Source organism: Panicum virgatum, chromosome 8K (assembly GCF_016808335.1).
Source record: "Panicum virgatum strain AP13 chromosome 8K, P.virgatum_v5, whole genome shotgun sequence".
Lineage (NCBI taxonomy): Eukaryota > Viridiplantae > Streptophyta > Magnoliopsida > Poales > Poaceae > Panicum > Panicum virgatum.
Window position 1 is genome coordinate 6,620,935 of NC_053143.1, and position 13,926 is coordinate 6,634,860.

The following is a 13,926-nucleotide window of genomic DNA, read 5'->3' on the forward strand; positions in this document are numbered from 1 at the left end:
TAGGATAGACCTAATGATGATTAGAGTCTATCGAATTGACAGTAGGCTATTCTTGGATTTTATTTTTTTGAAAAGAATTCTTGGATTTTATGATCATCTGGAACCTGTATCATTTTTTCTAACATATTTTGGAGGAGTAATATGACAGCTCCAAAATGATTATCTAATAACGATTCGTGATACTAGTCCATCAATCCGTCCTCTTGCAGCAGTGTAATTTTAAGAGACATAAGTGTTGAAGATTTAGATAAATATGAAACCACAAGTAATGAAATTTTCTTATGTTTGCGCTCCCACTAATTCATGTTCTAATATAATACTTACATAGTTATCTCAATCCGGTTATGAGAAGACTTTAGTCATAGATTACCCTTTGTGCTTGTCCATTTGCATTACAAGTCTATAGTTAAAACCTTTTTTTGAACTACGTGTTTTGACATGGAAATCTACAGGCTCATTTTTCGTGGTGTGCATGATGACATACATCATGCTTGTATACTTCGAGTTAGTTTTTTCTATGTTAAAAATTAGAAGGGCGGGTGATTTGGATGATAGGGCATGTGATGTGTATAGGCCAATTTTGGTATATTGTTATAGATATTGCTAGCTAAAGTATGATATCAAAGACCATATACCTGTTGGACTTGTACCTGAGATTGGAGAAGGTAAGATGCAATATCTTATTTTATTTGCGACAAGAATGATAGTTTGCTAAGTACACACAGAGCATCTCGAGTCTTGAAAATGAGGAAAGATCAGGGAGTTTGCTATAATTTGGGTATGATTTGATAGATAGACATCACATCCAGACATTAAGTGCGGACATTAGCGCCCGCGGGCCCGCGTTTAGATAGACATCACATCCAGACATTAGTGCGGACATTAGCGTCCGCGGGCCCACGTTGAATGTGCTATCCATGACAGCTGGCCGGTTGGTACTCTCCCACCATCTAAAGGGGTGTTTAGTTCCCAAAAAATTTCACCTCGAAATTTGTGTCTTTTCTTTTAGACATATTCAATTTGTGTCTTTTCTTTTAGACATATTCATGAAGCGCTAAATATAATTACTCCCTCCATATTGAAATACTTGACGTTTTGGACAAGGGCACGGTCTCCAAAACACAACTTTGACTAATTATTTATATTAAAATATTTATCAAAGAGTGATATATGTATATTTTTATGAAAGTATTTTTCAAGATGAATCTATTCATATAATTTTTATATTTTCAAACTCAACAACTTGAGATTTATTCATCATTTATATTCCCGAGGTTTGACTCAAACCTTGTCCAAAACGTCAAGTATTTTAATATGGAGGGAGTAAACAATAAAACTAATTGCACAGTTTGGATGTAAATGACGAGATGAATCTTTTGAGTCTAATTAGTATATGATTAGCCATAAGTACTGCAGTAACCCACATGTGCTAATGATATAGTCAAAGGCTTCAAAAGATTCGTCTCACAGTTTCCAAGTGAGTTTTGAAATTAGTTTTTTAATTAGTGTCCGAAAAACCCTCCCGATATCTGGTCAAACCGTTGATGTGACACCCAAAATTTTTTGATTTGGGAACTAAACAGCCCTAAAAAAATGCAACTTATTCTCTGAGAAGTCAAATAATTTTAAATTTAATTATATTAGATGACTAATCAAATGGTATTTATTTTGCAATATAATAATTTTACTTAAATTTAAAATTATTTGATTTATGAAAAAACCTTATTGCATTCTTTCTGGAGTACCTGGCGCAAACCACATACCTGCTAAGTGTACCTAATAAAAATAAGATTTATTTAGAGAATAGACGGGAGATAACAGATAAGCAAGATGTGACAAGAAATTTAATAAATAAATAAAGAGAAAAACGTACACAAGAATAGGAACGGACAAAATAGGAACAGCAGCTCTGACCTCCGAGGCTCCTCTACTGAGTCGTCTCTTCCCACACGGCCTCAGCGGTGAGCTCGAGCTACCCTGGAGCTGATTGCGTCAGGCAGGTTCGTTCTTCCTTCTGCTTGCAATCGATTATGCTCAACTAAACATGAGGCGTTGTCTCGCCGCCCTGATCTGGGGTAAATCAGTTCATAAGCCTTGGATTCGATCTGTTACTGCTTTGATGCGTCGGAAGCCTCCTGCCTGTCCATGAGCAGCAAGATTTCCAAGCAGACTATATGTGCTCAGAATCTCTCTTGGTTGATTAGCTGGGCAATTTTTGTGCGCGCGGTCCTTGTTTAGAGCAGAAACAGTCACTACCATTTCGGTTCTGTTTGCATCGATCGGAGAACTGATGATGCGCATTTTCTTAACAAAAGAACGGAGGAAAGTTTTTTTTTTCTAATTCGATCTCGTTCTTTGGTCCAACTACCCATTCTTAAGGATCTTGAGAATTCCGCCAACTGCTTTGTATCTTAGTTATATCAAGAGCCCAAAGAATCATAGCAAGAAGATCATGGCAGAGCCGAGATCTGGCTCAGGTCAAGCTCAGTCCCTTAAAAAATCAGTGTCCTTCTCTTCTGTGAGGACGGCTAGATCTGAATTTGCATTGTCTTAAATATAGAATGCAATATCAAATGCGATTTTGCTTAACATATAAATATACAAGCTCTAATTCAGCACTGCTACAATGGTGTTTTTCTCTGATTTTTTCTCATACTGTTTTCTCCCTTTCCTACTCATTCACTGATTCACTAATAAAGAGAAACTCTGTTTAATTTGCATTTCGGTGTGATTTCCTGATTAGCATTAAGGCTTGTGTTGATTCTTTCGTTTTGTTCTCAATCTATCTGTGTTTTTGTTTTTTAGTTTGCATCGTTTCCATTAGGTACCTCTCCTATGCAGAACATCAAAATGTATTCATGATCTGCCTGAGTCAATAACGTTGTTCAAACCGTCAGAACACGACCTAGCTTCGCCAGGATGGGTGCACTGTGCTGCAACAACCCCCTGACCATGTATCCTCAAGCAAACTATATGTCTGTATTATTGTGAATTAGAACAGTAACACAGCCTGCACTTAAGAACTCCAGCACCCATCAAGCCGGAACACAAGCATCGACATTCATGCATTTTTGGCTCCACTCTGGTACATGATACAGATACATCTTGACGAAATCATTGTGTTTATGTTCTTGAACAAAATAGGCCATTGTATTTGGGTAGGGTTTCCTCAGCTTTCAATCTCCCAACCATGAACTACATTCTCCCTCCCGGCCCCAAAAAAGCTTAGCTGAAAAAAAAAGCCAGCATTCATCACAGGAAATATATACTTCATATGCAAATTAGAACTTTCTTAATCTCTGTGGAAAAATTATATGCATGATGGTAATGTTAACTGAAAATGTACAGAGGTAATTAACATTTCCATCCTTCCCGCTAGTGAATCTGTGTGCATGCTAACTCTTCCATCCTTCCCACAGCCATCAGAGCTCTGCATCTGATTGTGGGGAAACGACGAACGAACGGGTGATCGATGGATGCGGGCCTGTTGAGTGCATTTGTAAAGAAACTCGTGGCGAGGTTGTTCGTGTTAGCGGAGGAGAAATACAAGCTGTACAAGGGCTTTGAAGAGGATGTTCATTTCCTGATGGAAGAGCTTCCTATGATCACGAGTGCCATTGATGAGCAGCTGGCAGGGAAGGATGATCTCACATTGCATTTCAAGGTCAAAGAATTGCACCAATTGGCTCAAGAAATGGAGGACTGCATAGATTGCATCATGTATCGTGCCTCCAAGGAACAGCAACCATGGTACCGTATAAACCACGCACCTGGGAACAGGATAAGAACCCGTTTGCAGTTAGCCAAGGAGATGAAGAGACTCAAGAGAAGGTTGCAGGAAGCCCACCAGCGCAAGGAGAGATACCCAGTGCCCTGTCCGTCCCATCCTGAGCTACCTCCATCGTCCTCGGATCGTCTCATCGCTCAAGAAGATCTGGTCGGCATTGACGCGTCTCTGAAAGAGCTTCTGGAGCACTTGGCGGACGGGAAGGGGGCCCAACGGAATCAGCTGAACGTGATCTCTATCGTTGGGTTTTGTGGATTGGGGAAGACTGTTCTTGCCCAAGAGTTGTACGACAGTGAGGTCGGCAGGCAATTTGAGAAAAGAGCATGGGTTTCCGCTGGGCAGCGGAATCCGGAGGCGCTGTTAATGGAGATTCTCCGGCAAGTGCATGATGAACCACCGTTGGTTAACTCTGATGCCCGCCAGCTTAGCATTGATCTCAGAAACTATCTAAAGACCAAGAGGTAACAAAATTTCAACTTTTTTTGTCTGTTATTTTCATTCATCCCTTTTATATTAATTTGTCGTGCACACCGGATGCATCTCTGCCAATTTAGATGGTGCAACATGATTTGTTCATTTATGTCAGCAACGGATATAAATTTTTTTGTGTACAAGAATATTAAAAATGTGTATATCGATCCACAAGTATGTATATATTATCCACACCTAAAATAAGTAGCACGAGTTAATTTTTTTTTTACTGGAGAGACAGTATACTATTTCATATATGTGATGCTGAATGCAGTTCAACGTGAAAATTAACACTTCATCTTCCAAAAAGCATTGATTATTGTGGCTGTGGAATAAGGAAACTAATAATATTGTCTCTCTGCCCACAATTCAAATTTTCAATGTAGGTATTTCATTGTAATTGATGACATCCGATCAACGGATCAGTGGAACCGCATAAAATCCGCCTTCCCGCGGCTACAAGATGTTAGTAGCAGAATAGTTGTAACAACGAAATTCCAGTCAGTGGCGAATACCTGCAGCTCTACCAATGGCTACGTGCACAAAATGAGAAGACTTGATGACGAATGCTCAAAGCAGCTGTTACTAAAGGAGTCGTGTCTGCAGGAATGTTCAGATTCCTCGCAGTTGGATCCGAAGGTAATATTGGATAAATGTGATGGTCAACCACTTGCTTTGACTGCCGTGGGCCAATTCATTCAAAGTAGGAACTCAGTTGAGCAACCTGAATGGGAAGGTGTTTGCAAGGACGTACGGTGTCATTTGGACAGCGACGATGCCTTAAAGAGAATGCATCAGGTGCTGACCCATGACTACACCAGCCTTCCAACCCATGAACTCAAGGCTTGCTTGCTATATTTTGCTATGTTCCCCAGTGACCATCGAGTCAGGACGAAAAGGCTGATGAGGCGATGGTTAGCTGAGGGATTTTTGGTACCATCACCTTTATGCAGTGATCCAGCTGCTCAAAGTTTCAGGGAGCTCATGGACCGCAACATCATCCAGTCCATTGATGTAAGCAACAACTTGAAGGTGAAAACATGCAAAACCTATGGCATGATGCACGAGTATGTTGTACGCAAGTCTCTCTCCGAAAACATCATTGCTTTGTTTGATGATGGAAAGATCCAACCGAAACATGCTCGTCGCCTTTCTCTCCATGACAGCAGTATTTCAGATTCCACCAATCTGGAATTTGATCTATCCCATGTCAGATCTCTGACAGTCATTGGGGAGGCAGGTAAAGCTATGTTGGATTTTAAAAAGTATCAGTTACTGAGAGTCTTGGATCTTGAACAATGTACTGACTTGCAAAATGATCATCTCAAAGAAATATGCAACCTATTACTTATAAAATATCTAAGCCTAGGGGGCAAGGTTACATGCCTTACCAAGGAGCTAAAAAAGCTGAAACTTTTGGAGACGCTTGATCTAAGGAGAACATATGTAAAGATCCTACCTCTCGAAGTCATCCAACTGCCCAATTTAATTCATCTCTTTGGAAAGTTCAAGCTTCCAAATAAAGTAGTGCAAAGTAAACTGCACAAGTTTCTTTCTTCAGGACAATTTAAGTTACAGACATTATCAGGATTTCTTGTCGACGAAAGTGAAGGATTTGCAGAGCTTATGGTTCATATGAATAAATTACGAAAGGTGAAGATCTGGTGCGAGTCATCCGCAACAAGTAGTAGCTTGACTAATGTTAAGCAGGCCATACAGAAGTTCATTCATGATGTAAAGGACCCAGCGGATGACCCTCGTTCTTTGTCAGTCCATTTTGAAGGATGCTCCGAAAACTTGCTAGAAGGCTTGGAAGCTCCCTGCTATCTTAGGTCGCTGAAATTACAGGGTAACCTACCGAAATTGCCTGAGTTTGTCACAGCACTTCGTCGACTCAGGGAATTGTGCCTTCAATCAGCTAGATTGACAGCTGATCTTCTAACAGCTTTGGGTAATTTGAAAGACCTGCTGTACCTGAAGCTGGTTGCAGATAAACTTGAAGAGATCACCTTTAGGGACAGGGCATTGCCCAACCTGCTCTGCTTGTGTTTTGTGGTGAAACATCCAACATTTCCGAAGGTTGAAGATGGTGCTCTGCCACTTCTCGTATCACTTCAGCTGCTTTGTGAAAATTTGGATGACCAGTGCGTTGTCCAGATCAAAGGCTTTACACGTCTGAGGGAAGTAGTTCTTTATGATGAACTCAACACTGATGTTAAAGCAAATTGGGTACAGGCAGTTAAGGAACATCAGAACAGGCCAAAAGTTCTTCTGCTCAAAAAGGCTGATCCACCCGAAGGGGCAACTGAAAATGAGATTACAGAATGTTTTGCTATGTCAGAGGGACAAGTACAAAAAACAGGAATCCAAATGCCACCAGAAGAGCCGAAATTTGCTTCCAACAACAAGGGACAGCCAGTGGCTTGTGTTGCTCTAACTGGTTTGCCCATTGCTGGTATTGGCACAGTGTCTTCTTAATCATTTGGGACAATTGCATATATGCCCTAACTATGAATTTGCCCCTTTTTTTCTCACGTTGCTTTATTTCCCCCCTCTTTTTCAAAATGAACTTGTCGTTTGTCTTGTCCCTGTTCTGTGCTGCCTTTTGAGGCTGGCCTATTAAATGATCTTTTTTTTTTCAAAAAGAAACCAGATTGACAATAGAGAAACCACTGGTTTTGTGAAAATTGGTCCAGATATGTTTAAATTTTATCCAATTTTGCTGTCAGAATATACAACTCATGCTGTGGAAATATACCGATGATATTGTCACAATAGGCCCAGATGCAATTTGAAGTGCAAAAGTAGAGGCAATGGAGCAAGCACATAAATGTTTTGTGCTCTCATTTTACGCGGTCAAGTCTCCTAAACAGAGTAGAGGCAAAGAAAATGCTCAGTTTAAAATACAGGGATAACGATGCAAAGTTGAAAAAACAGAAGCAAATGAGTAGCTTAATTCTTACAAATCGGGGCAGATATGCATTTAAGATGCATAGTATGACAACAATTTTTTTTTGTTAGTGCATAATAAGTTGAACATGGTATGAATTTAAGACCGAAGGTGCAAGATGTAAAGTGGCATATAGAAATATGTAACTGGGTACAAAAATAAAGAAAAGGAGGTAATCAATACAAGAGGATGATGCTGATCACGGATCATGTGCGAGCTCCTGCAACGGAGCTAGCGCTGATTCTTGGCCTCCATGGTACGTAGCCGCCCTTGCAGTGGTGAGCAAGGAAGATTATTCCAGCTCACCATTTGCACTTGATTCGTGTCAGGAAGCGAGGAGGAATTTTTGTGGGTTGGGCGCTTATTGCTGCTTGTTTGCATGTGAAGAGAAGCACAAGACGGAGATGGATTGCGAGATAGCAGAGCAGAGCATGGACCTCGTCCTCGAGGCCGCCGCCAAGGGCCGAAGCCGTCGTCAGGAGCGCTGAGCGCCTGTACGGATCCGGAGGGGCACGGAGACGTGCGGGGTTGTCGACGGCCCTGAGCCTGTGCGGTGCTCACTGCTCACGCGGGTTAGCACACAGGGTCGCAGTGGATGCGGCGGCGTGAAGAGCCGCGTGGCTGCGCCCGAGGATGGCCGGCGCCAGAGTCCGGCGCCGAGGGCGGACTCGTCAAAGCGAAGGAGCGGATCGGTCCATCTGTCGGAGGCGAACATGGACGCACGAAGCGGAGTTCGCCGCCGGCAGCGGGGTGGCTCCGCCGAAGGCGCGCTAACTATTTACAGAATACCCCTCTAAATATTTACAAATAGATCCTCTAAATTTGTAAATAGGACCCTAATTTGGATCGTGATTAATAGTACTCCCTCCTTCCCCGTTTATAAGGCACGGTGGAACATGACACGGTCTTCTAAACAACACTTTGACCATTTATTTATCATATATTATATCACTTTTGATTATAAGCTTATAATCATTGTAAACTATATTTGATTATGAATCCAATCATATGAAATTTGCATTATAAAAACAAAAATTTAATAGTCAAATTATTGGTCAAAGATGAGAAGGTTTGAATCTTGATATACGTGTATGCCTTATAAACTGGGAAGGAGGGAGTACGTAGCACTCTGAAGTTTACATTATACCCCCTGAATTGAATCGCGATCCGATTTTTTTTCACATAGCCCCCTGGTTTGTGTCGGGCCTCCGCTACCGAGGTCTTCCGCTTCGGCCGGAGGTGCAAAGCCCTTTTTTTTTTTGGAACAGAGGCGCAAAGCCCCTGGATCCCGCAGCAATGAGTAGCGGAGTAGCGGCGGCGCCGAGGCATGGAGGCCCGGTCATCCATCTGCACCCTGTCTCTTGGGGACGAAATACATATGGCGGGGCGTCCTAGATGGATGTTTTTTTTAAGATAATGGAAGCATGTTCCAGCATCTATATCTATGAAAGATGTACACAGCCGTTCGATACATAAATGAGCTCTTAAGCCCAAACTACCCATGAAGGGTAAAAACAAATAATATATATATAGAGATTTACGTTGGTGTTTAACCGCCAAACTCTCCGAGGGATGCCCCGAGGAGATTGATTGTAGGCAGTGACTCGCTAAGATCAGAACGCGATGGTGCAAGGAACACAAAAATTTAGACAGATTCGGGCCGCCGGAGCATAATACCCTACGTGCTGTGTGGTGGTTTGTATTGCTTAGTTGTAGATGATTATTTTGGAGGGGTTCCTGCCCGCTCTTATATAGTTTGGGGAACATGGTTACATGGAAAGTCTTAGCCGAGTACTAGCAGAGTCCTACTCCAATAGGATCGGATAGTTTCTTTGTACATCGACTAATCCTACTTCTGTATGAGTAGTTACAGTATAGTAAGATACATCCATGCACTATCCCTAACTCTAGAATATTCCACGCCTGTGAGCAGTCCCGCTGTGCCGGGTCTGACAAGCCCCCGAGCTCTTTGTAGTCGAGTCCTGTAGGCGTCGAATACTTCAGAAGACGTTGCCGAGTGCTTTGAGTTCTTCCGGAATTCTCCAATGCTTCATCGAGTGCTTCGAGTAGTCTTCCGAGTAGTTCCTTAGCTGCATCGAGGCTATGAGGTGCTTAAGCCCCGAATCTTCTTTTATATGGTGCGCTATGAACTCGCGCTCCTTAGGAGTAGCCCCCGAGCCTTAGGTTGAATCGTAAAATCATGCTGAGGGTCAAATCAGTCTTCAAATCTCCTGGTCTTTATCTTCCAAGAATTTAAAAAATAAGCCATCGATGACACGTATCCCGCAGCCCCCGAGCCTTGAATCCAAATTCCAAGATTTGGAATTAAGGATTCAAAAGTCGTGGCATACGGTGTAGAATTTTTCTCGCCCCCGGTCTTCATATGAAACAGTATCGAGTAGTTTTGCGGCGTTCAGCCCCCGAGCTTGCGAGCTAGGCGAGCCGTAGATCTCACATCGAGTAGTTTTTTGTGTCGATGAAGTGATAGCCAAGTAAGGTAGCTCTCGGGAGCATACCTTACCCAGCGGCATGCTCCAGGTCCAATCTCCTGCAAGACAAATATAGAAATATGTTGTAAAATGATATACATAATATCGAGTCGGGTGCGAATCCCAGTATTATAGAATGCATATAAAAAATCACGAGTAAAACCCAGCATTGTAGAATGCACGTAAAAACCATTCATGTCTTGCTCTTGCTAGGCCATGTAATTTCCCCGAGCAGTTAGCCTATTACGTTTAAGCACCTGATCCCTGATAGTGATAGCCGTAGCCAATAGCACAGGGATGTGGCCATGTGCACGTGTAGAAATATAGGCATACAGAAGAGTCTAGATTCCACGACTTAAGGCGTGAGCTCCTCGAGTACTTTAGCAACCGTTAAGAGAAGACAACGAAAATAGAAATAAAAATCAGATGCGCAGCGTGCATAAATCACTCGGCGAGAGTGCGAACTCGCGCACAAATGGTCGGCGAAAGTGCGAGCTTGCGCACAAAAGTTCGCCGAGAGTGTAACTCCCGAGCGTAACTCCGGTCGAGAGGCGTACTCCAAAAAAAATAGTCGATCTTATGAAAAATAAGTTAAAAAAGATATAAGTGACTCAGCATGATTGAAGCTGATTAGTCGGAGTTGGTTTCGACTAGTTGTTGATGGTGCAAGACCCACTCTCGACTAGTTTTCTAATCAGAAAACGTAGTCGAAGCAATTGACGATGCATCGGCGAGTAGTCGAAGTAGTCGACGGCTGGTCGCCGAATGTCCTCGTGGTACGTGGCAATGTTGAAAACTAGCTGTAGTCCGATTTGTTAGACAAGAGCCGTTAATCCATGCATGTAAGCAAAGGTTAGCAAAACAAAAAAGTACGCCTTGCAGATGTAACAGAAAAGAAAAAAGAAAGATTCTTTCCTCTATTTTTGTGGAGTCAAACTCGCCATGTAGCCGGCCAATTAGCCAGACCGAGTTGTCGAAGCTACAGCACGAGCTGGAGTCGAAGTAGTCAATCGTGTGTCGGCGAGTAGTTGGAGCAGTTGATGGCGCGCAAGCTAGAGTCGAAGTAGTCGACGGCGCAATCTGGAGTCCTAACCGAGTTGTCGAAGTCGATGCGGCCGGATGTTGTTGTAGTAGTGCTCACGTACATCTCGTGTGTACTTTGAGCGAAATTTTTGGAGCTTGGTGAAATCATGGTAACTCTTGCATGCGCAGCAGGGCTATTATCCAATTAATTTTGCCCTTGCGTGGAGAGTAGTCGGCCAGCACACGCGACTGTAACTGATCTCCCATCTCAAATCAGACTTGCCTTTGCCTTGACCCTCCAGTTGCATGACTTGCCTTTGCCTTGATCCACGAGCAATGTGCAGCTCGGTCTCGGACTCTTCTTCAACTCGCGCTCGAAATTACCGACCGCCCGTTGGTCAGCGTGCGCAAGTTGGAGTTTTTTTTGGCGTCGCGCTACAATTCGCCCTGCTGTCTCGATTCGAACTCAGTATTCGACTGGAAAGCGGAGCACATTGATTTTTATCTCCGTCAGCTCGGAACTTCTACTCGGCGACCGGCTTTTCGTCGAGTAGATTGATTTCAGTGCGGTCGTCGATGCCGCGGATGCCTCCCGCCCCCTGGAGTTGGCTGGATACTCCCTCCGTCCACTTTTGATAGCTATATTTCAAAATTTCAAATGTTCAAAAATAATAGCTATATTTGCTATTGGCATGAGTTATGGCAATAAATAGCACTAAAAATAAGGAGTTCGTAGTTAAAACATTAGAGAACCAACAAAAAGTCTATGTTACATTTATGAGATTGATAAACACACTTGTGCCCTTGGTCATTATGCCATATGGAAATATATCTATCATACTTGAATGGAAGGAGTAGCTGTTAAGGCCATCCGAGCCATTGGTGATGCAAATCCAAGAGCCGAAGACGAACGTTGTGCTCTCCACTACTAGAAAACACGCCAAAGGTCCACCCCAAAAGTACCGGTATGAAGATAAACCAGTACCTATACTAGATGGAATCTATGGACGAGTCTTAGGTACCGGTAGATAACACCAACCGGTACTTAAGGCTTTCCATAAGCACCGGGTGGTAATTTTTACATTAGTACCGGGTGGTACCACCAACCGGTGCCTATGGATGAGCCTTAGGTACCGGTTGGTGTTAACCGGTACCTTAGGCTCATCCATGTATTATTTTAAAAAGAAAATATCTCTCTTCCCATCAGAAGTGATGTGTGAGTAAGATGGTAAGAAAGGTGCATGTGAACTCAGAGATCCTGAGTTCGAATCCCGGCTAGACCTTTTTGACAAAAATATTTTGGTAAGAGGGCCTTAGGCACCGGTTCTTTTACCCGGTGCTGATGACCCTAGCCATTGGTACCATTTTTCGGGTACCGGTTGGAAAAACCGATACCAAAGGCCCTCTTCAACCGGTGCCAAATGTCTCTTTTCTAGTAGTGCTCGTTGAGCGCGACGCTGATGAAGTCGAATGATGCCATCGAGCTCTTGCGATGATCGTTGGCGAAGCCCCCTACCTGGCGCGGTGTTTAACCGCCAAGCTCTCTGAGGGATGTCCCGAGGAGATTGATTATAGGCAAGGACTCGCTAAGATCAGAACGCGATGGTGCAAGGAACACAAAGATTTAGACAGGTTCGGGCCGCCGGAGCGTAATACCCTACGTCCTATGTGGTGATTTGTATTGGCTTAGTTGTAGATAATTGTTTTGGAGGGGTCTCTGCCCGCTCTTTTATAGTCTGGGGGACAGGGTTATATGGAAAGTCTTAGCCGAGTACTAGCAGAGTCCTACTCCAATAGGATCAGGTAGTTTCCTTGTACATCGACTAGTCCTACTTCTGTATGAGTAGTTACAATATAGTAAGGTACATCCATACGCTATCTCTTACTCTAGAATATTCCACACCTGTGAGCAGTCCCGTTGTCCGGGTTTGACAATTTATGCCATAAAAAAAGCCACTATGCAAAAATTCTATTTCTAAACCTCCAACCAAACATAGCAAAGACCTCCATGATCACCGTCTCCAAGCGCATGCACCCATTCTTGAAACATGATCTTGTTCCATCCTCTTTATGCAACAAAGGCCAGGTACGAATCCAATATATTGCCCTGAAAATTACCTGCAAAAAAGTATTAGATTTACCACCCTTGAATACCATATCATTTCTATTCAACCAAATTGTCCAACAAATAGCTGCTGCACCTACTAAAATTCGGCTTTTGAGTTTAGGCCGAAAGCCATTAAGCCACGGACCAAACATATTTGCAATGCTAGATGGTGGTTGAATTCCACCTTTATATGGTACAATTCCACCTTTTATCATAGACATATACATAGAGCGCACCGAAAAAATACCACTACTATGAAGGTTCCACACAAAAGTATCTTTGTCATTCGTTAGTTGAATCAACACTAACTTTGACACCAGATCATGCCATGCCCTCAAGACTCAAGTTATCCTCAACCAGTGCTCTATGGAAGGAAATATTCAGCGGGATGGTGCTTAACACATGAGCCACCGTGGCATCTTTTTTTCTTGCAATGTGATAGAGAGAAGGGTATGTAATTCCAAGTGGTTCATCTCTGATCCAAGTATATATCTTCCCAAAATCTAATTTCAGTGCCACTACGGATCCGAAAGGAGCCATACTCCAAAAATTGATCCTTAACTTTCATGAGTCCGGACCAAAAGTGGGAATCACCTTGTTATCTTTTAACCTGAGTTAAGGTCTTATTTGACAAGTACTTCCTTCTTAGAAGGTTTTGCCAAATTCCTTCCTCATTGATAAGTTTGAATAACCACTTGCCTAAAAGACATTTATTTTGGATGTCTAGGCTTTGAATACCTAGGCCACCAAAATCTTTAGGCCTACAAAGTATGCTCCACTTAGTGAGCCTATATTTTTTCTTATGCTCATCACATTGCCAGTAAAACCGGGAGCGATAGTACTCTAATTTACGAAGAACTCCTCTATGCACTTCAAAAAAAGAGAGAGCATATACATGGCTAAATTAGTCAAAACTGAATTTATTAGGACTAGCCTGCCTCCAACAGAGAGAAGTTTTCCTTTCCAGCTGCTAAGCTTCTTTTGAACCTCTCCTCAATCACGATCCAATCACTATTAGGAAGCTTTCTATGATTCATAGGGATGCCAAGGTATTTAAATGGGGTACACTCTGATTTGCACCCAAAGAGCATAGCATACT

The 13,926-nt window shown here is 42.7% G+C and overlaps 1 protein-coding gene across 1 annotated transcript; it reads left to right on the top strand.

The window, feature by feature from the left end:
* Nucleotides 1-1,845: 1,845 nt before the first annotated feature.
* On the top strand, nt 1,846-6,945 carry LOC120643745 (disease resistance protein RGA4-like). The gene is made up of 3 exons (XM_039920217.1): nt 1,846-2,000; nt 3,420-4,248; nt 4,645-6,945. The coding sequence occupies exons 2-3, from the start codon at nt 3,473-3,475 to the stop codon at nt 6,734-6,736; spliced, it is 2,868 nt and encodes a 955-aa protein (XP_039776151.1). The 5' UTR covers nt 1,846-2,000; nt 3,420-3,472; the 3' UTR covers nt 6,737-6,945.
* Nucleotides 6,946-13,926: the final 6,981 nt, after the last annotated feature.